Below are 23,267 nucleotides of genomic sequence, written 5' to 3'. Positions count from 1 at the left end.
GCGTTAATACTCGAACTGATGTGTTTTTCGCACAATTGCAATGAGCATGCCTTATGTGCAAAGATAGGAGAACACTCTCTGCATCATAATACTTCTAAAACGATCTTATTTTTTAGTGCGTGTGTTAGGGCACCAACTAGAACATGGGTGTAAAGTTAACACGCTGTTTCTACCTTATTATTTAGTGAGAGGTATGTCGCTTCTGTAGATAAGTTTCTTTTCTCGTCAACCCAATTTTTCTTTGCAAGAAATTTCTTATATTAGGAGGGACAAACGAACTTGGCCTGTTATGCAGGATATGCATGCTCTTGTAAGCTTTTATATTTGTAAAATTGCACTAAAATTTTAGTTAAGTTTAGAAATTTGGTTAGGTTGGAAACTTTTGTCTTATTTTGCCACATGTAGGGGTGGACGGTTCCTGGAAACGTAAACCGCGGTTTCGGTTTGTTACTTAAACCGGTTTGGAACGGTTAACCGAACCGTTTTCAAACCGTTCCCAAACCGAACCAAACTGTAATACAAATTTTTAAATTTCTGGTAGTTTTAGTACTCATAAAATAGTGTAACTGTAATATTTCCATTGTGCGACTCTTCACACTACAACATAATTTAGTACTATTAAATTAAAGTGGTTCCCAATTACTTTGGTCTGTTATCATGTGTATATAGTCCTCATAATAAAATATCAGTAGATAAGAAACGAGTCAGTCTTTACTCAAAAATATTTCTCTTTCTCTTTCCCTTGTATTATATATTGCACCACGATATATTTTTTCATACTACAGTAACATTCACCATCATGAATATTTACAAGTTACATATTATCATTTAACATTTATAATTTAGAATACTTAAGGAAATTTGAGTTTTCTCGGATTTCAGGTAAGGGCAAAGTCGATTCACTGAACTATTGAATACAATTGTACACGATATTTATCCCAAGACTGAGACACTTCATCCTTTCTAATTCTTGTACATATATATCTTCTACATCAAAATTCTTTCCACTACGACTTTTATTTCTATCTTCCCTTTCTTAATTAACTTTCCCGCATAAGAACTTTTAGCCCCAGACAATTGTTTACACAGATTCCATATTTATTATACAGTACAGTAAAACCTGTCAACTTGGCCACGTCTCTAAGTTGGCCACCTGCTTATCTTGGCCTGGTTCTTCTTGAACCTGCATTTTCCCATAAGACATTCGTTACTTATTACTCTGTAAGTTAGTCACCTGTCTATCTTGGAAGTTGGCCGCATTAAAGCAATATTTATTCTATGTTGATAATGATAAATTTACCTGCGTATCTTGGCCATGCAAATACGTTTTGTTATTATTATTTCTTTTTTCTCTCTCTCTTAACTCTTTCGTATTCCCGTATGAGAGCCAAATGCTCTGTATTTGTTACTGGAGACAGAGAAGCATAGATTCCTACGATTTGTTCTTGGAGGTCAATGGCTAGAATACTACCCTGACAAAGGGGCGTTGAAGGAAGATATGAATAAGAATAAGCACGTACAGGAATTCAGGAAATAGTTGTACGTATTTGTTTACCCTGTCTGTTTTGGTAAAACATTAGCTATATCGGCTTCTTTCATCAATGGGGAGCGTTAGTAGTTCCGAAAAATTCTCAATTGTCATTTATTGGCAGTGACTGCTTGTCGAAAGGTAGCGGAGGTTTTGAGACTTTCTCAAAACGTCTTTCGCTCCAAGGGAAACACTTGTAGCTCATTATGAAGAGGTAGTTACAACAAAATTATAATGTTCATATGTGCAAAAAAGAATAAAAGACATACGTCTAGAATGAACCACAATGAATAAATTTGTTACTAATAATTGATCTGCTACTTTTCGAAAGGTATCTGCAGAAAATATTTGTCACTGCCGAAAACAAAATCATATAAACTGCATTGAATTTATAACTTTGCTTTTCTTGTTCTCAATCTGAATAACTCAGTGTGCTACAATACCAATTTCAATAGAAAAAAAAAAAAAAAAGATAACATTTAAAAACATGGATTTTTGAAAGAACAAAGTGATAGTTTAAAAATAATAGTGTACTTATACGTTCCAGCAACTACCAATGGCTAATGAATTTTTGGGAAAGACTAGCATATGATCAGGGTGTCTACTGAGTTTCATTTTCAAAATTCCAGTATTCAGTATAACTATCAGCAAAATTCCTGTACCTAATACAATGAGTTTATTAAAAGTTCTTTAGGAATAATCACACTCTTGATAATTTCAGGTTTGTAATTGTTTTACCATCAAAAGAATATTTTATTTTTAATAAATTTAGTTAACCTTAATTTTTTTAAAAATACAATGAATTTTTAACAATTTTTAAAGGGCTTCCCAACTTCTTTCACAGCCCTTCACTCCACCCATTGCTTTAAATGTCTAATTACAAAACGTATACAACTTTTGCTTTGGAAAAATTTACAATCTCAATTGATACAAAATTGTTTCTAAGACTACTAAAATAATTACAAAAAAAAGTATTGTTAACAAATTACCAGCTTCATGATTTTTCAATGTGGATCAAATCATTGACCGTAAACATTGGCCGCTCAGTCATTTTAGGATGAGTTTAATTTTCATTCTAAACGAAGCTTCCCCTGGAATAACATTCACCCTTCAAGTAATTGTCCCCCCTTCCAGGGTATCTATCCTAAATTTGCATGTTCTGTAAAGTTGTCTTCCAACTGATATTAAGAGTTTTATTTCAATTTCCAAAGCATCAGTAAAAGTACCCACACAGTATAAATCCTCAATTGTTTCAGTAATATCGAAATTATTTTACATCTGAATAAAGTTATACCGAAAATATAACATTACACACTTATTGTAATCTCAGGTTGGACGGTTCCTAATAACGCAAACTGCATTTCCATCGATTTCGAATATTGAACTGAAACTGAACAAAATAGTCCACAAACAAGGTCCAGCAGTTCTTAAACCGAACCATTCCCAAAGCGAACCGAAATGGTTTGAAGTCCAAACCGGCTGATTCGGTTTAAACTACAAACCGAACCGTAACCGGTTTTTGGAACACCCTAGCCACATAGTGGTGTCCACCATATAATAAGCTTAAATTAATTTAATGAAAGAAATTTAAATCATCTACTGATGAAAGAAGTATGATCCGTTAAAGATCTCCGATTTTAATACTCTCTATATTGGCACAGATAGAGAATGAAGATGCTGCCATGCAGTGAATATAAATGTATTGTTCGCTTTACAAATCGTGTAATACTGCTTTTAAACCTTTGTTTCATTATCGACGTAAGATGTTCGTGAGAGGCTCTGTTCCCATTCAACAGAATACTCAGGCAAGGCAATTAATATGTGAGGATGAGGGAGCATGAAGGCGATTAAATTTCATAATGTATGACAACAAGTGATGTGTCTGGAAGTAAGAAGCTGTTAAGGTAGATCCGTGTATATCGTGGTTGTACAAAGGGAGAAAGTAAGTGTCTTTGAAAAGCTTTATACATAGTTTGTTTCTGCCTGTATAACTGTGTCACTGCGGAGAGAAATAATAGTAACTTTCCTGTTCGAATCTTTTTCACAGATGTATTTATAGGAGTCTAGAGCTTTCGACTAACTTTCTTGGACAGCGGAATGTTTAGTGGTGCCTAGAATTTTTTTTTATGACTTTGTTGTTTACATTACGACCGTACTTTTTTTTTCGTAAAAGATTATTACTGTGTGAGAAATAGGAGTGACAATATATCTCAAAAACTAATCTCGATAATGTTAAAAAATAATATTGTCGATATTCCAGTACGTCCCACTCAGTACAAAATTTATTTTGTGGACAAAGCTAGCCTAAGCGGTATATATCAGGCTTATTGGTCTTGTGACTCCTCTTATATTGGTTTGACGAAAAGAAATATTAGCATAAAAGAGCACATCAGAGAGTCTCACGAGAACAAAGAAGCAGTTTCGGGCGTATCTAAACATTTATAAACTATGAATCACTCTCTATAAAAGGTAGAGTTGTTACATCGAGCCACCAATAACACGAAAGGGATATATTTGAAGCGTATTATCTTAGGACTAAAGACCACTTTTGAACACAGGAAAAGGAAGCCTTCAGAAGGACTGAGATACAATTATTTCGAATTACATTAATAAAAACAAAATTAAGATTACAAATACTTAAAAAAATACAGGTGCAAAAATGTGAAGCTAAAATTTGTTTATATTGACAACAATCTTAAGTATGGCAATATTGCTCATACAGAATTTAAACTTATGGAAGATGGCAGACATGGAAAGCAGATGATCACAGGATTAGATATTATTTTAAAAATTGCAAAACAGGTGGTTTTAGGGTTAGTGCACTAACTACTATAACCAGGGTGGATTGATTTAAGTCAGTCTGATTTAAATCGAATTCCGAAATAAATTAATTTAAAGTGAAAATAAGTAAAATCCCGTTTCTGTTCTGTTATTTCGATTATGGAAATTAATAATCATAATACATTGAGACTCAAATGTACAGTATAGTATGAAAACAAGTGTCATGCAGAGGATGATTAGGGAAAATCCCGTTTTGAACAGGTAACGGAGCAATCCTGCTTTATTCTTTTCGTAACATTGGGTTTGGGTTTTAAAATCGTTAACTGTTCCAACGGGGAAATCACCATCGACATTTAAGATGAAAAGTCTTTTTTTGTGCGTGTCTGTTTGTTTGTTCCCAGATAATAGGGCGCATTTAGAGGGGTCCTATCCCCTCTCCATTTTTTTTTGTGGTTAATTTTATAACTTTAGGCGAAATTTATGTATTTCATGCCGCAAGCTAGTTCTGAGTTTTTTAAAATAGGCCCCTGCCCAATATCAGTAACTTCTGTGAAAAAAGTGTCATTTTGATAAACGTTGCTGTACTTTTACCTTAATGCTTAATCTTTTAAATTATATCACCTATTTTTAGGTGATAGGGTAGAATCTTCTTTATTCAATTAAAAAGTACCAATAAGGCTTTTTACTTCGTTTTCTTCAGGCTGGAGGCACTTTAGAACACGTTGCATATGCTTTTACGCCTTTCTGCGTTGAGGCATAGTGTGTGATGAAATCATAAATTTAAAAAGATTTTTTTGTTATGCGTATTATTATTATTTTTTGTCGGGTTACATTTTGCATTCAGAAGACTGAAATTTTGCACACTCGTTCAGTGCACCCCTTAATAATTTTCAGATGTTTTTAGATCTTTGCGTGGAAACAGCGGGTCCCGAGGGGCAAAAATGTTTAAAAAAAATATTTTTAACAACAAAATAATTAGCTTTTTTCGTGATTTTTCCGCCTCATATGGAGACATATGAAGGGTACCGTTTGAAAGGCTGTTCTATTCTGAAGAAAATGATGTACGTACTATGCTCCTAGGATAAATAGGGATGTCTCTGGAAACTGTTATCTGAGATCCTATTTTATACGGGAATCTGGGGTATTTGGGGAATACTATTTTTCGCGGGTTTACTTTTGCACCTACAAGATTGAAATTTTGCACATTTACTCAGTGCACCCCTCAGTATTTTTCAGATTTGTTTCAGATCTCTGCCTTAAAACAGGGGGAGGGGTCCACAGAGGTAAACATTTTAAATGTATATATATATATTTAACAGAAAATTCCTTTTTTCGTGATTTACTCGCCCCAGATACATGATGGACACATTTGAAGGGTACCGTTTGAAAATTTGTTTTATTCTGAAGAGAAGAATGTACAAATCATGATCCTAGGATAAATAGGGATGTCTGAGGAAATTTTTATATTACATCCGGGTCATCTGGGGCATGTTCTTAGCTCATTGTTAAATAGTTTCCTCACCCTTACTACTCAAGATAGAAGCTTGAAATTTTGTACACACGTTTAGTACACCCCTTAGTATTTCCCAGTTGATTTTGAGATATGTGCGTTAACACAGGGGAATCCAGAGGGGTCAAAATTTTTTTTAATAAAAAAGTAAAAAAATGCCGATTACTCTCAAAATTTCCCGCTTCAGGGACATGATAGGGAAATGTGAATGTTACCGTTTCAAAAGTTGCTCTATTCTAAAGACAGTGATGTATGTACTATGGTGCTAGGATAAATAGGGATGATGCTGTAGCTGCTTGACTGAAAGTCTATAATTTACCTTTAAAAAGAGTCATAATTTAAATGGGTTAAGAAACATTGTTTGGGATTGATATAGGTTAACGATTAGGGATAATTCAAAATTCAACCCCAATACTTTCACTTAAATGGCATAATTGGCATTTAATACTAATTCCCAATGCTTTTTCTTCAGTTCGTGACTTGTATTATACGAGGAGAAAGATTTGATTTAAATCAAAAAAATCGATTTAAATCAAAAAAATCAACAAAAATGATTTTTTTAAAAAAAATCATGATTTTTTCCACCCTGACTATAACATTAACAGTTTGTATATATTTCCACATCGCTGTTCGTTAAAAAAAATTAACATATGAATAACAGCATAGAGGATATTATTATTAAACCTTACTCCCGAAGAAGAGTATCCCCGGGACGTACTAGAAATATCGGCAAGAATTCTTTTAAAAAAGAACATTATCCATTTTAGGCTTTGATATGTATTATAATATGTTCCATAAGGAGTGACTGCTTATATAATTAATTTTCCTGAAAGTTAACCCAAAAGCTCCCAAGAATTATCTAATTGTGAACGTTTCAGCGAAAAGAAAGTTATTGTTTTCCTCAGCTTGATTCTTTCAGAAAATATGTCTGCGGACCTACATCCCGTTGACTGTCTTTCTCTAAATATCATTACTTTTCTTTCTTCTAGTAATCCTCCATTAAATTTCCACTGTACATAAATATTCCTGTTCATTAGCATTAGGCTATACCTTGTGTTGCTGATTAATTGTATTTAAAGAAACTTTGCTGCTTAGTCTCACTTGTTTTATGATGATTACTGCGTTGGAGAAAGAAACCAATATAATAGCCAACCTCGGAAATCGAACTTCCAGTCTGTTCAGCACCCGTGTATTGACAGCTTCTCTAATGTCAACCAGAACACACAAAACTATCCATACACAAATGCTTATTTTCCCGCAGTTTGTGGTAAGGTTGGAACAAAACTTCGTTTAGTTTTGGTTCGGATTGGGTTCGTTTAAGCCCAAGCTTAGTCAAGAACGGGCATCTCAGCCGGCTCTGGAATTTACCGGGCAATGCCAGTCTTGCTCTGTTCTTTACTTTAGATAAGGGACAACACCATAGGCATTGCTTGTTATTATTTATCCTACTCCGTTCATTATTTTGTGAGAGGAGCAACATCGAAGACCTTGCTTGTCGTTATTTATCCTTCTCACAGTCAGTTCTTATTTTCTGACATGGGTAACCTTAGCGTTGCTTGCACATCTGTCTATGAATGTGTGTGTATATGTCTGAATTTTCTGCCATAACTCAGAACGCTTGGAGCAATTTCATTCAAACTTGGTATACGTATAATGTACAATATGCGAAAAATTGTTGTGGAGTAAGACACTTTTAGCTATACTAGGGCCTTAGGGTAGAAAGAGGTGACATGTAAAAATAATAGAAAACGGTGGATATTAATATCGAATCCATAGTTTTCGAGGTCACTGATATGAATACTGACATTTATGACGAAAGGCAAGTCCAGATCAGCCTGCAGTGGCGGTAAGACACCCTTGGGGTTGTGTGGAAGGAGGGTGACATGTAAAAATAATCGGAAATGACTTATATAAGTATCGAATCCATAGTTTTCGGAATCGCTGAGATGGATGTTGGTTCTTCCCATGCCGTTTAAGTCCACGTTCAAACCCATTGGGATTGTAGGTGGAAAGGAATGGGAAATAAAATACCCAAAATGACCTAGAATAATGTCCAATCCACAGTTTTCAAAGTCAGGAAAACGGCTTACCCGTTTGAAATATCTTTTGGAACATAGTATCCACGTCAATATGGGCTTTTTATCATGTCACTTCGAATAAAGTTCGTATTATGTGAGGCTAGGGTGTTTTAAAATTTATGACAAAAATAGAATATCTGATCGATTTTTATCCTTACCGTTTTAGTGAAATGTATATGCTAAGGGGGAAGAGGATTTAAGTATTTCCTATACAGGTATTCTCCTTGTGCGGAGAATGGGCATTTCAGCTAGTACGAAGTTAAGAGAAAGGACTTTTGACTTACATCTAGGATATTGCTAGATGGGATTTTCGTTAAAGTGGGTTGTAAAGCGGGCATGGTAATATTACACAGCTACACACACACACACAATAAAATAAATAAATAAATAAAATAAAAGTTCTGTGCACCGAACGCCAGGGTGTGGATTCAGTGTGTTTTGTTACACAGAATCCAAATTTCAAAACCCTAGGACAATTGACCGTGTCAATTTTGTTTTATGGACGAAAAACGTGTATCCTCCCTATCCAAAATCGCTCAAGTTTTTCGCCCATAAATATGAATTGACACGGTTAATTGTCCTGGGGTTTTGAAATTTGGATTCTGTATAACAAAATACATCGAATCTACATCCTGGGTTCCGATGCACAGATTATTTATTTATTAATATAGCTGTGCTACGTGTGTCCTCCCTGTCTCAAATCGCTCAATTGTTTCGCAGATAACAAAAAGATTGACACGGTCGATTATGCTGGGGTTTGGGAATTTGGGTTCTGTGTAACAAAATACATGGGGTCCTGTGCATACCATGGGGTCCTGTGCATAGAACTTTTATTTTATTTTATTTTATTTATTTATTTATTTATTTATTTATTTATTTATTTATTGTTTGTTTGTGGCTGTGTTTAACGTACATGTTAGGGAGATAGGTTTCATTAGCTTATTGTAATTTTATAGACAATTCTGGAACAAGACAGGGTTATTTTGTGTCAGGATTTCACTTGTATGACCTTTGAGCAAACTAATAAGAAAAATTTTTAATACTTAATACATCTGAAGGAAAGCTGAATTAGATAATTTAAGAATCTCTGTAATTGTCTGTTGTGCATGTCTAACATCTTCACAAAATTATATGTCAATTTTTTGTCATTTAGTTCACAGATTCCACAAAATGAAAATGAAGAGGAAGGGTTGATTATTCCGTTGAATAAACCGAAACCACGTGAAGGTGAAAATTCGGAAAGAGTGGAAGTCATCAAAAAAGCAGATAATGCAGTCGATGAAAATGCTCATAGGGCTAACAACAAGGAGGAAACTCTGGAAGAAAGAGCTGCGAGGGAGTTATTGGAAGGTATGTTTCGTGTTGATCTTTTGCAATCTTTAAATGTGTCTTCTCTTGGGAAATTAAAGTGTTTAGTATTAGATTAGTTGAGCATTTACTTTCTTCTAGAATTATAGTACGTTTTCGTTCACATCCTGAAAAAGAAAGATATATTTTACAATACGCTAAATAAAGGGCCTATTCGGTTTGCCGTAAGGACCAGACTGTGTCACCTGATCAGGTCAAAAGTCACGTTGCGTGCTAAATCGAATCTGGAGATTCCAAATCGAGATGTGAGATATTTCAAGCACGTAACCTCCGCGTGAGGCGCAGTAGGTAATTCGCAGAAGATGTATACACTTTATCATTATTACTGATTTTACTCAACTTGACTTTTGACAATGTTCTATCCGTATTTACCTTGTGTGCTATACATCGTTTTTAAGGGTCTTCACTACAGTGAAATTAAACTACAAGTAATTTTAGAGTTTTTCTGTAATATCTTGAAAACAAATAAAAATATTCGAAAAGCAGAAACGTACTGAGCTAGACAATACGATTTTGCATGTGGTACCTTTACCACAATTCACCTATCTACTTTTGGTATGCCGCTATTTACAGAACCCGCAAAAAATGCTAAATCTATCTACAGTTGCAAATCGAAAGCAGATAGAAGAGTTGTGATAACGGTATCAAATGCAAAATCGTATTGTCTAGTTCACTACGTTTCTGCTTTTCGAATATTTTTATTTGTTTGGAAGATATTACAGAAATACTCTAAAATTAGCGGTAGTTTAATTTCGCTGTAGTGAAGACCCTTAAGCTCTTCTTTATGTCTTTGCAATAAGCTTTCAATTAGCCGTCTCCTTATTACAGTTTTTGAGACACAGTTTTTTTTTTTTTCTTGTTACTCCATTAACATTAATGTTTCGTGCCTTTGTGTGTGTGTGTGTGTGAGAGAGAGACTATGATCCATCCATTTTAGGACAATGTGCTTTTGGAATATTGCAAGGTACGTCTTGCGATCTTGCTGGTATAAGTTATAAATATTAAAGGTAAAATTAAATATTACTCAATTTAATAATTATGTTTATTTAAAAGGTAGATATCCAGGTCTGAAGTACATTAATTCACTGGTATATATTTATTTATATTTATTTACTATTAATGGTGTATAGTAATATTTATTCAATTTATGCTGTATATATATATATATATATATATATATATATATATATATATATATATATTAGAGAATTATTCCCCATACTTAAGATTTAATCATATTTTTTGCTACAGTTAGCTAGCTTCTAACGTTGATATTTTTTTTTTTTTTTTTTTTTTTTACATGCTAGTTTCTTGCCTTTTAGAAGCCTGTTTAGGGGGAGGCTAGCAGAGAATCCCATTGTATTCCGTCTCCTTTGCGTATATTTTTTTTAGCGGGCAAAAACATATAAAGAGGCAGTCTCCCTCATCTTTCGTTGCTGTGCGTTCTAGGGGTTCTTGAGTATAGGATCTCGGTCAGGTAGTCCGCTGTACTATTAGTGAATGTGCCGTTTGGAGAGAATCCCCTGTAGTTAGTTACTGTATGTTGTCAGATTAGAGATTCTGCTACAACCCAGATGTCCGCTAAAGTAACTGGGCTTTGGCCGTAAGATAACTTAAACAATGTTAGGGAATTAGGAATTAAGTTTGTTTTTTAGAAGTTTGATCCTACACCTATAACAGAGGCTACTTGGGTCATTTATTGGTTGATTAGAACGGAAGTATGTGAGCTTCCTATGGGGTCTATGTCGGAGGTGAGTGATGCACGAATAGACTTAGGAATTGGTTCCGTCCTAGTGGTGGAGGAACTTTTTATTTGAATCCGAATGTGTTTGGATTTGATCTCCTGTGTATTTACTTATTAGCACAATTAGGTGCTGTGAATGATTAGAAATTTTCTCACTGCAACTTTCATGCATTAAAGTTTAAGAGTGAGTATTGACCTAATTCCTAGTTCCTTGAGTGCAAGGAAGTTCAGTCAGAGCCATGGAGTAAAGGCTGACAACCTATCCCAAGACCAACCTATCCTACATAGATAGATTCCTTATTGCAGACTTAATTTGGAGTCTCAGAATCAGGGTTAGGCCAGACTATGTCCTGTGAGTCAAGGTCTAGTCTTTGAATTGTAAGGAGTGCGGGCCAGAGTTGTGATTACTGTAACCCGTATTTCCACAAGTCCCTTCTTAATTAGAGAGAAATTTAATAATTAATTAGTTAGGAAAATTAAAAGTTAGCTTGAATTCTTCCTTTCTCCATTAGTTATTGGGGAAAAGCAAGCAGGAGATTTGGATGCATATAGGGACGGAGTGGCGTCCTGAGATTATAGCCATTATCCCATCTCCTAAATTAGAATATTTATTTGTAATAAATAATCAATCTCCATACTAATTCCTCGAACTTTTCATTTAATTTATTTGATATGAACCAATCCTAGACATAACCAGCAGGTATTAGTGGACGTATAGATATATATATGTATGGAGCAGATGGTTGATAATACGAAGTTTTCGTAATGTTAATTTTATTTGGAAGAAAAAATAAAAGTATAATTCTTGAGGGAAGTGGAGATTATTCAGTAACTTCATCTCAAGTGGGGGCTGAGCCAAATATCTAATAGATATTTAATTTTAGTTGCATAGCTTAGAGCTGTAGAGAGTTCAGACAATAGTCAAGAGAGAAAAAACGTATCTACCGTACGCACGCTCGGCCGGTCAACTATAATAATATTTTTCTTTCTTCCAATATAGACTTTACATAGTCTCTTCTACATTTAAGATGAATTTCAGCCATCTCCCCCAAATTCACATCATTGAAACCAGATAGGCCCTTTATTTCATTATCATCAAAACCCAATACGAATCTATAACAGTTTTCTAAGGCACTTTTCTAGATAACTATAAATCAGAAAAGTCAGTGCGCCACACCTTTCCGTGCTTTCAGAAGAAAAGTGCTGAGTCGAATCGCAGTATACTGTGGGAGTAGTAGGGTAGATTAGTGAAAATTCCATTCATTGTCAAAGTATGGCGGTAGACGTGGCTAGATTATTAGCATATTCTCTCTCAGAGTGGCGAAAGCCGGGTTCAATTCCCGGTGATAATGTGATTCCAATTCGAAGAACTGTGTTTCGCCCTCTCATGTAGCCTCGATGCTGAAATTGGTTGCTACATTCCAAATTGGTAGGGTGACGTGGGGCAGTGATGGCAAGGGCCTATAATTTTTATGTATTTTAGGTTTATAGCTCAATTCGGTATAAAGCGTGTTATCAAACATGGGACCCACACAGGGCAAGCATAATTGTTTTAAAAACTTATTTTAGTAGCTGTTATAAGCAATAAAAAAACTATTTCCATCCACCGCACGGAATTTCGTAACACTTTGACTGGCGTTAGTTTTTAAACTGGCCATTATATATATATATATATATATATATATATATATATATATATATATATATATATATATATATATATATATACTGTAGGTGGTTTTACCATGTTTCGAAGCACTATAAAAAATGATCACATTAGTTACTAGGATAAATGATATGATTTACAAGGTATGCCGCAGTTGGCCCCAACTTGAAGAAGAAAAAAAGGTGAAATCTTTGAGTTTTGCGTCCCACGAATATGTCTGCTAGGCTAAAGGAGACGGTGATGTTGAGAAATGAATGAAATCTTGGAATGAAGAATGTGGGAGGAAACGGGAGAACCCCGAGGAAACCCCCGCACATGGTGTTTGTCCACCACAAAGTTCACTTGGCGCGAGCTGGGATCGAACCAAGAACCCCATGCACCATAGGTGAACGCTCTATCACTGAGCCACAGCGGCCCTTGAAAAAGAAAATGCATTAAGACATTGCGTATTGGAACTCTATTTCAGGTATGTTGAATTTAGATGTCATTGTAAACATTTGTGGCATAGACACCTACATTACAGCTAAATGAACTTCTTTTTCGATGTTGATGCAGTGAAATGAATATTTTTTTTGCCCTTTTAACCTTGATTGGACATGAACGATTTATGGTAGAAGACCGTGAAATAAGAGTTTAATTTTATTTCCAATGGTACTACGTCAGGGTTTTACATATTTCAAATCTACATGTAAAACGGACGAAACATTAAACACCACACTTTTTATTCATTGTTGCCAACAGTTGTTGCTACAGTATCACAAATATCCACATTTTGGAGGGCTCTACAATAGTAATAAAGCAACTGAAATGAATGAGGCGGTGCATATCTAAAATAACTTAGTGTCGGATACTAGGACCGTGATATGATGCATTTCGGACAAACAGGAACAAAGTTACAAGAAATTGAATATTTAATTTTCTTTATGCACGCTTTATTTCGAAAAAGGGCTAAATTTCTTATCTAAGGAGTTTGATGGTTTACAACAAGCAAAATCATAATGTCGTCTACAGCAATTTGGTATCTTAAACCGTACCTGAGATATTGTTAAAATAGGTACGGTTTGCAACACTGCTTAAAATTGATGTGATCACAACTACCAAATACTATCGCTGTAATGTTATAATAATGTTATAAGTTAATGCAAAAAAGAAAAAAAAGCAAGTTTAATTTTGAACATTCCCTACAAATTCATCATTTTAAACAATGTTGCACCTCTACCAATCTTTATAATATCTCCGGAACAATTTCAGATATCAAATTGCTGTTACCTGCATTATGATTGTTTTGTGTGTTAAAAACCATCGAATTCCTTATAACATACGTATGCAAGCACTTTTTCGAAATAAAGCCTGTATAAAAATAATAAATTTTCGGATTCTTTTAGCTATTCCTATTTATCCGAAATGTGCCATGTCATGATCATAGTATCCGACTTTAAGTTACTTTAGATATGCACTGCCTCGTTCATCTCAGTTGCTTTATTACTGTTGAACAGCCCTCCGAAATTTGGTTATTTGTGATACTATAGCATCCTTAGTTGACAACACTGAATAAAATTGCGGTAGTTTAATATTTCGTAGATTTAAAATATGTAATAACCTGATGTAGTACCATTTAAAAACAGTGCAACAACAATGAGTTAGCAGCACTGTTAACTTGGTGTTATTGTCGAGTATGTCAGACTTTTTCCCCCCTTCTCATATTTGCTTGGTACAAAATTTCAGCTATTTCTGTCGGTCTAGATTTTGCAAGAAAAAGTCACTTTAAATGGTTTCTCTCTCTCTCTCTCTCTCTCTCTCTCTCTCTATATATATATATATATATATATATATATATATATATATATATATATATATATATATAATATAGGGTGGACAATTTATCTTGAAAATCCGCTATAACGGAGAAATCAAAAGAGAGAGAAAAGCGATACTTTACACTAAGCAACTATAAGGAGGGGGACACCTTTGCACGTATTAAACAGAAACATCCAAAAACAGTGTTGCCAACTCAGTATACAGTTATGATTTTCAAATGGCACTACATCAGATTATTACATATTTCAAATCAACATGTCAAACAAAAATTTAAAATGTACTTTTATTATTCAGTGTTGCAAACTAAGGATTTTATAGCATCACAAATATCCAAAGTTTAGAAGCCTCTAACGCACATACAGCACATCGGAGATGGACAGGATAATGCACATCTAAAGTTCCTTAGCGTTGTATATCATGGTCAAGGTATTGACTTGTTTCGAGTGAATAGAAATGAAATTACAAGGACTTGAAAATTTTAATTTTTTTGAAAGGCTTTATTTCGAAAAAAAAAATGCTTAGATAAGTATCACATCTAGTTACTTGTATGGTTTATAATGAATCTGTAAATTGTTTTGCTCTTTACAGCACTTCGATATCTCAGATCATTCCGGAGATATGATAAACATTGATAACGTTCGCAACGCTGCTGAAAATTGCATATTTGTGGAAAAGATTTAAAATGATTGTATTTTTTCCTTCTCTTTTATATCATTAAAGCAATAGCTTTTAGTAGCTGTAATTACAAGTTCTCGCAGTTACATGATTTAAGCAGTGTTGCAAACTTTGGTCTAGATTCTACCTTTCAGATTTGAAAGAAAGCAGTCTTCTATACGATGGCGTAATTGAATATATAGAGTATTGACATGTGTAAAACATTGTGTGAATTTAGCGTTTGTAAATAATATATACAAAATGTTAATGAACTATATGTAGTAACTATCCATTACTAGGGCAACCACACAGTAGAATCTTAAAATCATAGGAGATACGGCACTACGAAGCCTCCAAATTTTGATTGGAGTGATATTCATAAGTATGTTCTTTGATGTCTGTTCTCTTTTGAGAAAATATACGTATCTAATATATCATTGTGTTCACATCAAGTTATTCAAGTATTTTAAGAGTATCGTTCCATATTTTGTAGATACGTTGTTTGACAGTGTTCGTGTATTTTACATGAAGGACAGATAGTGATTAGTTTTGTATAGTGCCCTTTTTTAGCGCATATGAGACCGGATCTACTGCTTAAAGTGGGGTCCCATGTTCCATTCCAGCTCGCGCCAAGCGAACTTTGCTGTGAACAAACACCGTGTGTATAGAGGTTTTCTTCTGTTTCCTGTAGAGTACAAAGCATAACTGTGGGACGTAAAATTGAATTATTTTATTTCTGAACCACTGCTTGAGTTTTATCTAAGTTTGGTACTCCAACCGTGGATTGAACTTGGGACTACGCCCAACGAGAACGCTCGTTACCCTCTTGGCCACGATGGGGAAGAGGTGTTGTATTGCTTTTCATGATAACGAAATGAATTTATTTTCTTTTCAAATGTATCATAATGATATAATCGCGATATGTTTCATACTGTTTTAGGAATTTAATTTATATCGAAAGTTGTGATTTTGTCTTTTTTAGAAGCAAATAAGACCGCAAAGAGTGCAGAAGTTTCCCAACAGTCAAGCTATATCCTGCCTTTATTGGAGAGAAAGAATGAGGAAATCGATGAAGAACTAATGGCTGAAGTAAGTTCGATTTTAACATGTCTTATCAGTTGTAGTTGCTTGCATATATTAGGCACTCCTCAATTTTGAGCTAGAATATTTGAATGTTAATTCTTCGTGTATATTATTCACGTGTTGTTTGTAAAGAATTCGGAAAATCATACGTGGACCTATATTTCCGAGTCTGACAAGAGGTATTTAGATAAATTTTCATTTTAGCGGACACAAATATTAGCAGTGAGATTATTGAGTGTCAAAGTGGAAACTTATTACTGTGAAGTATCCAAAAGAATAATAGCTATACCGTATCCACAGGTAAATTTGCAAATTGCTGTAATTACAGTCATTCATACAAAGTGGCTTCGAAGCGTAAATTACAAGTAACACTGTATTTTTAACACAGTGACTTTTCATGCTCAGCTTCAGTCTGTTCTATGTGATGATTCACCAGGTTATTAACTTACAACGAAAATATTTTCTTTCTATTGTACTGCATCTCAGATTGCGTAAAATATTTCTGATTGTATTCTAAATCGCGGAAAGCGTTTTCTGTGCTAAACACGTATGAGCTGAGAATAATTCCTGAGCATTATGAAGAGTTACTAAAGCGTTTGAGTAGAAGATTTGTATCTGAGAGTGCCCGTACCAGATAGGGTTCTGTCCCGTAATACCTGTGTTTTTGCCGGGACAATAAATCTGTCTATATTCTGGAGGTGTCAAGGGAAGTTTCACTGTATTCACAGAGTATTTTGTATTTCTTTTAGAAACGTCTTATGTTCGGTGAATCGAACATTCAAATGGTATTCGAAGAGTTATTAAGATGTTGCCATATTTTGGTGAAATACGTCAATCACAGGTAGACGAAATGTCACTCAAACTATGAGCGTTGTTGAGTTTTTTTAATGACTTTTGTATCGGAAGATCCTCTACAAACAAAACTTGTTTTTGCAGTCAGTAATATTAGATAGGGAATATTTTCTGACAAAACTTCACTCAAACAAATCTCAGGTATATTTCTGTTTTAGGAGTCTTCAAATGTAAGCTAGTCTTAGTGTGCAGTTTCAAAATAGACAAATAAATAATTCTTAGTAGTAATATTCTGATAGCGTCTAAAGTTTTTCTTGATCTTTGAAGTGTTTTAATTTTTGTTAAACCTATTGATCTAAAATTCAAAACAAGGTATAATAAATATGTGGTCGTTAACGAGTCAAGAATGAATATGCGATTTCTTAAAATGCTATTTATTTATTTAAAGAAGAGACAAGATTTAATATCGGTTCGAAGAAAATGTCAAAAAATTCACAAAGCTGCGTTTCTGGACTTATCTGTGTTTATTTATTACGATAATTATTATATTTCAGTCCACGCTTGATGATTATGAAGCAGTACCTGTTGAAAAGTATGGACTGGCAATGCTCCGAGGAATGGGATGGAAACCATCGGAAGGTATAGGGAAAAACCAAAAGTAAGTTTATTCTCTAAGCTGCTCTGAATCTCTTTTGTAAGGTTTTCACCAATTAATTAATTTGAAGAAAAATGAGGGAATGAGTGGGAAATTTCTGAATGTAAAAGAAATGTTAGTAAGGCTCTGTTGATATTTCATTGAGGTAGTTTTTTAATTTATTATTATTATTATTATTATTTTATTGTACAAATTCAAACAAGGATGTAGAAAAACATCATTCATTGAATAGGCGTCATTTACATGTTAACGTTCTCGAGTAATGATCAGGTGATCTGTGGTTGATATCTGGCTAACATCAAATTTTTTTCAGTTCTGCCAGGAGAATTTCGATATGGTGCTTTTAAATATATAAGGCCTGGTTCTCTTCTTTGGAGAAACTTCTTATCACCCATTTCTAATATTTCTAGTGTAAAACGGCATTTATGTAATACTTTGTTAATAAATGAGACTTAAGAGTGGGTTTTGTCGGGCTCTGATGACTTTCGAAACCGAGAATTAGCCGTTTAAGTTACACAACTCCTCCTGTGGATGGTGATGTCAGGATTTTGGTAGGATATACATTTTAAACATGACTGTAATCAACGGAACATATGTTAAAGGAATCCAGCTTGTAATTTATTGAGTTACATTGCATACCGATATAGACCTGAGTCCGCGGTGACTGTGGTTAGAACGTTCACCTCGTGTGGGGTCCCTAATGGGCTTTGTGGTGGACAATCACTGTGTTTGAGGGTATTCTCGAAGTTCTCCCGTTTGCTCACACTTTATTCATTTCATTCATTCTCATCATCACCGTCTTCTTTAGCCTAGCTGACGTAAAACTGAAAGATTTCATTTTATATTCACCAATAGTCCTTACACATAGTTCTTGTTCATGTATGTGTTTTCATGTAGATTGTATTAAACTGGAAACTGGATTTACTGCTTTGGTATTGATTTACTAATCATCTCGCTGTTTGGAGCAACGCAAAAGCATAACGTTTTAGATTGATGCTTTACTGAATACGGATCGACGGTCGAAATAAAACTAATTTTAGAAGCATAATTTTGAAAAATAAAATATAAAACAAATTCTTGGAAACTAATTGCCTCTTTAATTGGCAGTCTACAAGAATTAAATTTATTTTAATTTTTTGTCTTTTGATTTTTTTGAAAGCAAGGGCAATATATATCATACGAGCTCAGCCAAACTAATCTGATCAGAATCAAAGTTGGCATGGTAGACCTTGACCTACAGGCTTATTGTTCCCGAGTTGTGAATAGCTAAATTATGCGACGTAAAAAAGATTTGACATGACGAGAGGACTACTTCTACTATAAGAGCGTGTGAGATATGATGTTTTGGAGGCTTACTGTTCCCGAGCTACGAGCGGTCAAATTTTGCGTCATATATTCGTAAAAAAGCCCATACACCAAACTTATGCTATCGTGATCTAACTTGGCATGGTTACATACCTTGATCTGTTTATTAGCGTGTGAAATATTACGTTGCGCAGGCTTTGGGTTCTCGAGTTATAACCAATGTAATTTCTAAATCATTGAACAAAACTAAATCATAATAAATGTTTAAATAGCAATTAAAGATCAGTATTGGACAGAAAAAATAAAAATCCAATGAGTAATAATATTTTTACGTCTGTACGTATTTCTCTTGTATTTCCAGCAACAATGAAAGGCTTGGCATTTCAGCAATTAATATTTTAAGAGTTGGAAAAAGAAAGAAAGAAAAAAAGTTTTCCTACAAACCTATACTGAATTTGAAAATGTAACTGCAGTTCCGTGTTGAACAGGACTTCAATTAAAATTACATTACAGTGTGTAAAGGTTAGCTATTTCGTGATCATTGTCCACTTTGAATCAGAACAATTCATCATATCCTTCAATTGAGAGAAACTTTTCTCCACTCAATTGGATTTTGAATTCTAGAAAGTGGTGTCTGAGAAGAAAATCTTGAGAATCACCTAAAACTTGCAAATAATCACCCTCTTCAGCATAGTGTAGATGAAGGTAGTGAAAGTAGAGATGCAAAAAAGCCGGCTTTTTGAATCGATGTTTTATTTTCACATAAAAAGCAGGCTTTTTTGGGGAAAAGAAACGAGAATTTTGGCTTTTTTCATTTTCATGATTTTTCTATCTAAATAGCTTTCTTATAGTATATTCTATAGTTAGATAAGAATTCCATGACCTAAATGCCATATTTCGCTCTAAAATTCATCATCAAGATGGATGGAGCACATGTTTTACGAATTAAAGCTACCATGAAGAATGTAGTATTTGAGGGCAATTTTAGAGGCTATTTAACTTTATTTTAACTTTTGAGTTATCGACATCTTTTTTCTTCTCTAGTTTGTCATCCGTGTTTCATTTCTAAGAGCTTAGTACCCTAGCTTCTAGCGCAAAAGTTACACTTACGTTTTTCTATATATCCGTCAAAGCGTACGTTTTTCAATATATCCGTCAAATCGTACTTCCATATTTCTGTTATACTGTAGCTGTGCAAAGATTTAGCAATAATTTTCCGGATACAATTTTGAATATTAATTTATACAAATAATCAGTAGTGGATTTAGAAAAGTACTTTGGGAGGAGCTTGAAGTTTGAGTACAGGCGTAACTAATATTTCGTTTCGTTTATATATTTATCAATAATCTTCCGGATACAACCTTGAATATCATTTTATACTGAGAATCAGTGGCGGATTTAGAAAACTATTTTGGGAGTTTTTTTTTCCTTACTAATGTTTAGTTTTTCTAAACATTCGTAATTTTTATTTGACGGAAGCTTAAAGTTTATGAGTAAAGGCATGACTAATAGATATTTCGTTTGTTTTAGAAATTCCGTAATTTGGGGAACAGGCTTTAGTCCGAAAGACCGCCCCCCTAACCTTCGCAAAACCGTCACTGCTGGTAATTAGTAATAATAACGATTTAAAAACAATAAAGAAGGAAGTCGGCCAACTCACAGTACACGCACTATTTCTACTTCACAGATGGAATGAAGAAAAGTTTTGTCAGAAGGGTCGAATGCTGAGTTGAATTCCGAATTTCCCGATAGAAGCGCAAAACCTCCACTCAGTCATGTTTGTTGTGCAGTTTTATTTATTTTAACTTAAATATATTCCGTAGTCTTTTGTGGTGGTGGGGTGGGGAGAGTTCCATAATGATATGAAGGGTATGAGCCAAGAGCATGGTAACTAACAAATTTTCAATTGCTGAGTTATGCAGCACCAGATAGACAGCAACGCATTCCGCTTCGTTTAATCCTTCATGTATAGTCTTATGTGAAAAATCAGCTTTCCGACTTTCAAAATGGATTGTGCAGCAGAAAATCTCAAATTTCTTAAAATAGTAAAATTGTGGGTTACCATGTTCTTGCCTCACACCCTTCATATGTTGAATCCCTCTTGTTAAAAATACAGAAACCTTGAGGACTGAGTAAACCGTGATGGTGGTTATATAAAACTGTAGAATTTCAAAATATACAAAACCAAAAGCTCTACATGTGCCTTTAAGTGTATCATATAAATCTAAGTATTTTTCTTATGTTTTATTTTAATTTCTTTATGTTCCAAAAAGAGAGTATCGCGTATTTTGAAAAATACTACATAGAATTTTGCTACTTATTTGTGTATTTTTTAAAAGAAGTATTTACTTTTAGGGTTGGCTGGTTTACACCAGCTGTTTTTTTTTTTTTTTTTTTAAATAAACAACGTTTAAACCAAAAAAAAAAAGAACGAAAAATGCGAATCGTGTGAACTTCATGGTGACGTTTCCCCACATCAAACCATCTGCATTAGTTTTATTTCCTTTTCACCTTTTAATCAAGGTGTCCCATGTTCAATTCTCGGTCGAACCACAACCCTTTTTTCATGCGTAAACAAAGTAGCGGTTCGGATGTAACTTTAAGCGAAAGTCTTCTCTTTGATAACCTCGGTATTACGTAAGGATGTTAAGCCTGAACATACGAAACGAAACCAAATTGTATATTTCTGCATGCCTGAATGCCTGTTGTTTTATAAAGAAGCCAAGGTTGCTTAAATATATTGATATAAATTGGCAGAATTTATCGATTGCTTATGTAGCTTCCAACATTAGCTTGGATTGGACTTTCAGTGATATGTACGTACTAAATTTGTAATTTAATACCTCAGTTTTATTGTACTGATTATGATATGTTGACCTTTAAATTTTACAAACAAAGCAATAACAGGATTTTTTTCCCTTATTGTTTTACGTTTAGAGTAATGACGGGATTTTCCCGATGGCTAGGGCGGGAGTTTTCCAATTTAAGAAATCTTTGTGGTGGACAAACACCGTGTGCGTGGGTTTTCTCGGGGTTCTCCCGTTTCCTCCCACTTTCTTCATTCCACCATTTCATTCATTACTCATCATCACCGTCTCCTTTAGCCTAACCGGCATAACCGTGGGACGTAAAACTCAGATTTCATTTCATTTCATTTCCAATTTAAGAAATTTACTGACCGGACTTCTTTAAGCTTATGTGACCTCTTCCAGCATAACCCCGTTGTTGCATAATAACACCAAGGCGAAACAAACTTATTTCTGTCAATATGTAATATAAATACATAAAGCAAAATATCTAAATCCGAAAAACCTGGTTTAACCCCCCCCCCAAAAAAAAACTAGTTTAAACTCCCCCCTCCCCCCAAAAAACGGGTTTTTGGCATTTTCAAAAAGAACCATGGTTCTTGCCAACCCTGCTTACTTTTGTATGTAGGAGGTTAAAAAAATCTTATTATATACATTGGTTAATCCTTTGGAATTCACAATGTAAGTATGTTGAGAAGTAAAATTGTTTGAAATATCTTTTCGAAATTCATGGTTTATTTTCAAGGTTTTATATTATTATCGGCATCAACCACTTTTTGTGTTATAGAGAAGCAAAACAAAATCTGGTTTATCAATTTAAAGCAAAATTTTGAAAAAAGCCCAAAATTTCCCAAGCAAAAAGCGAAGCAGAAAAAAACTAGTTTTTTTTTTTTTAAAAAAAAAGCCGTTTTTTTCCCGAGTCCTTGCATTTCTAACTTAAAGTGACTGACATACGAGATAATGCATTTTCATTCTTAAGCATTGCTTTGTTGCTATTGCAGTGTGTATTTGTATGACGTTTTACTATCCTACTACTTTAATCTATTAAAAAAAGTAATATTAATAAACACCATTTAATTTTAGTCTGTCAATATGAAATAAACTGTGTTGTATTTGAAATAATAAATAAAACATGAATCATAATGTTGGGTACTCTCTCTAATCATGCTTGGTTACATTACCTCTATGAATTCATGTATTATCTTGGAGTTCTTATGTATTATGTACGTATTTATTTATTTATTGAGATCATCTTTGTTTTGGAGCTTGTCTGTTTCTGTCAATTTGCTGCTTACTTGTGTACGGAACCTGTGTGGAATATTCTTGACGTTCCGTTTATCTGTACTTCTAGGGCAGTAACTCCAGTCCTTCCAGTATTACGACCAAAGGGAATGGGCCTTGGTGCAGAAAAGCCAAATGTTGAGCGTAAAACCCATTCGAAAGAGGAAGAAGAATTGAAATTAGTGAAAGGGGCATTT

At 34.2% G+C, this 23,267-nt stretch overlaps 1 protein-coding gene across 1 annotated transcript in view; it reads left to right on the top strand.

Annotated features, from left to right (window-relative positions):
- LOC145688033 (G-patch domain and KOW motifs-containing protein-like) overlaps window positions 1–23,267 on the top strand; it is a gene marked incomplete in the record, with an annotated part of 51,165 nt that overhangs the window by 5,651 nt on the left and 22,247 nt on the right. Inside the window, 4 exon segments of the mRNA XM_081761721.1 lie at window positions 9,051–9,247; window positions 16,130–16,236; window positions 17,577–17,680; window positions 23,141–23,267. Coding sequence (XP_081617847.1) covers window positions 9,051–9,247; window positions 16,130–16,236; window positions 17,577–17,680; window positions 23,141–23,267 — 535 coding nt within the window.

This window comes from Thermobia domestica, chromosome 6 (assembly GCF_964235325.1).
Source record: "Thermobia domestica chromosome 6, izTheDome1.hap1.1, whole genome shotgun sequence".
Taxonomy (NCBI): domain Eukaryota; kingdom Metazoa; phylum Arthropoda; class Insecta; order Zygentoma; family Lepismatidae; genus Thermobia; species Thermobia domestica.
The sequence above is the reverse complement of the archived record's forward strand: the minus strand, read 5'-3'. Positions and strand labels throughout refer to the sequence as shown.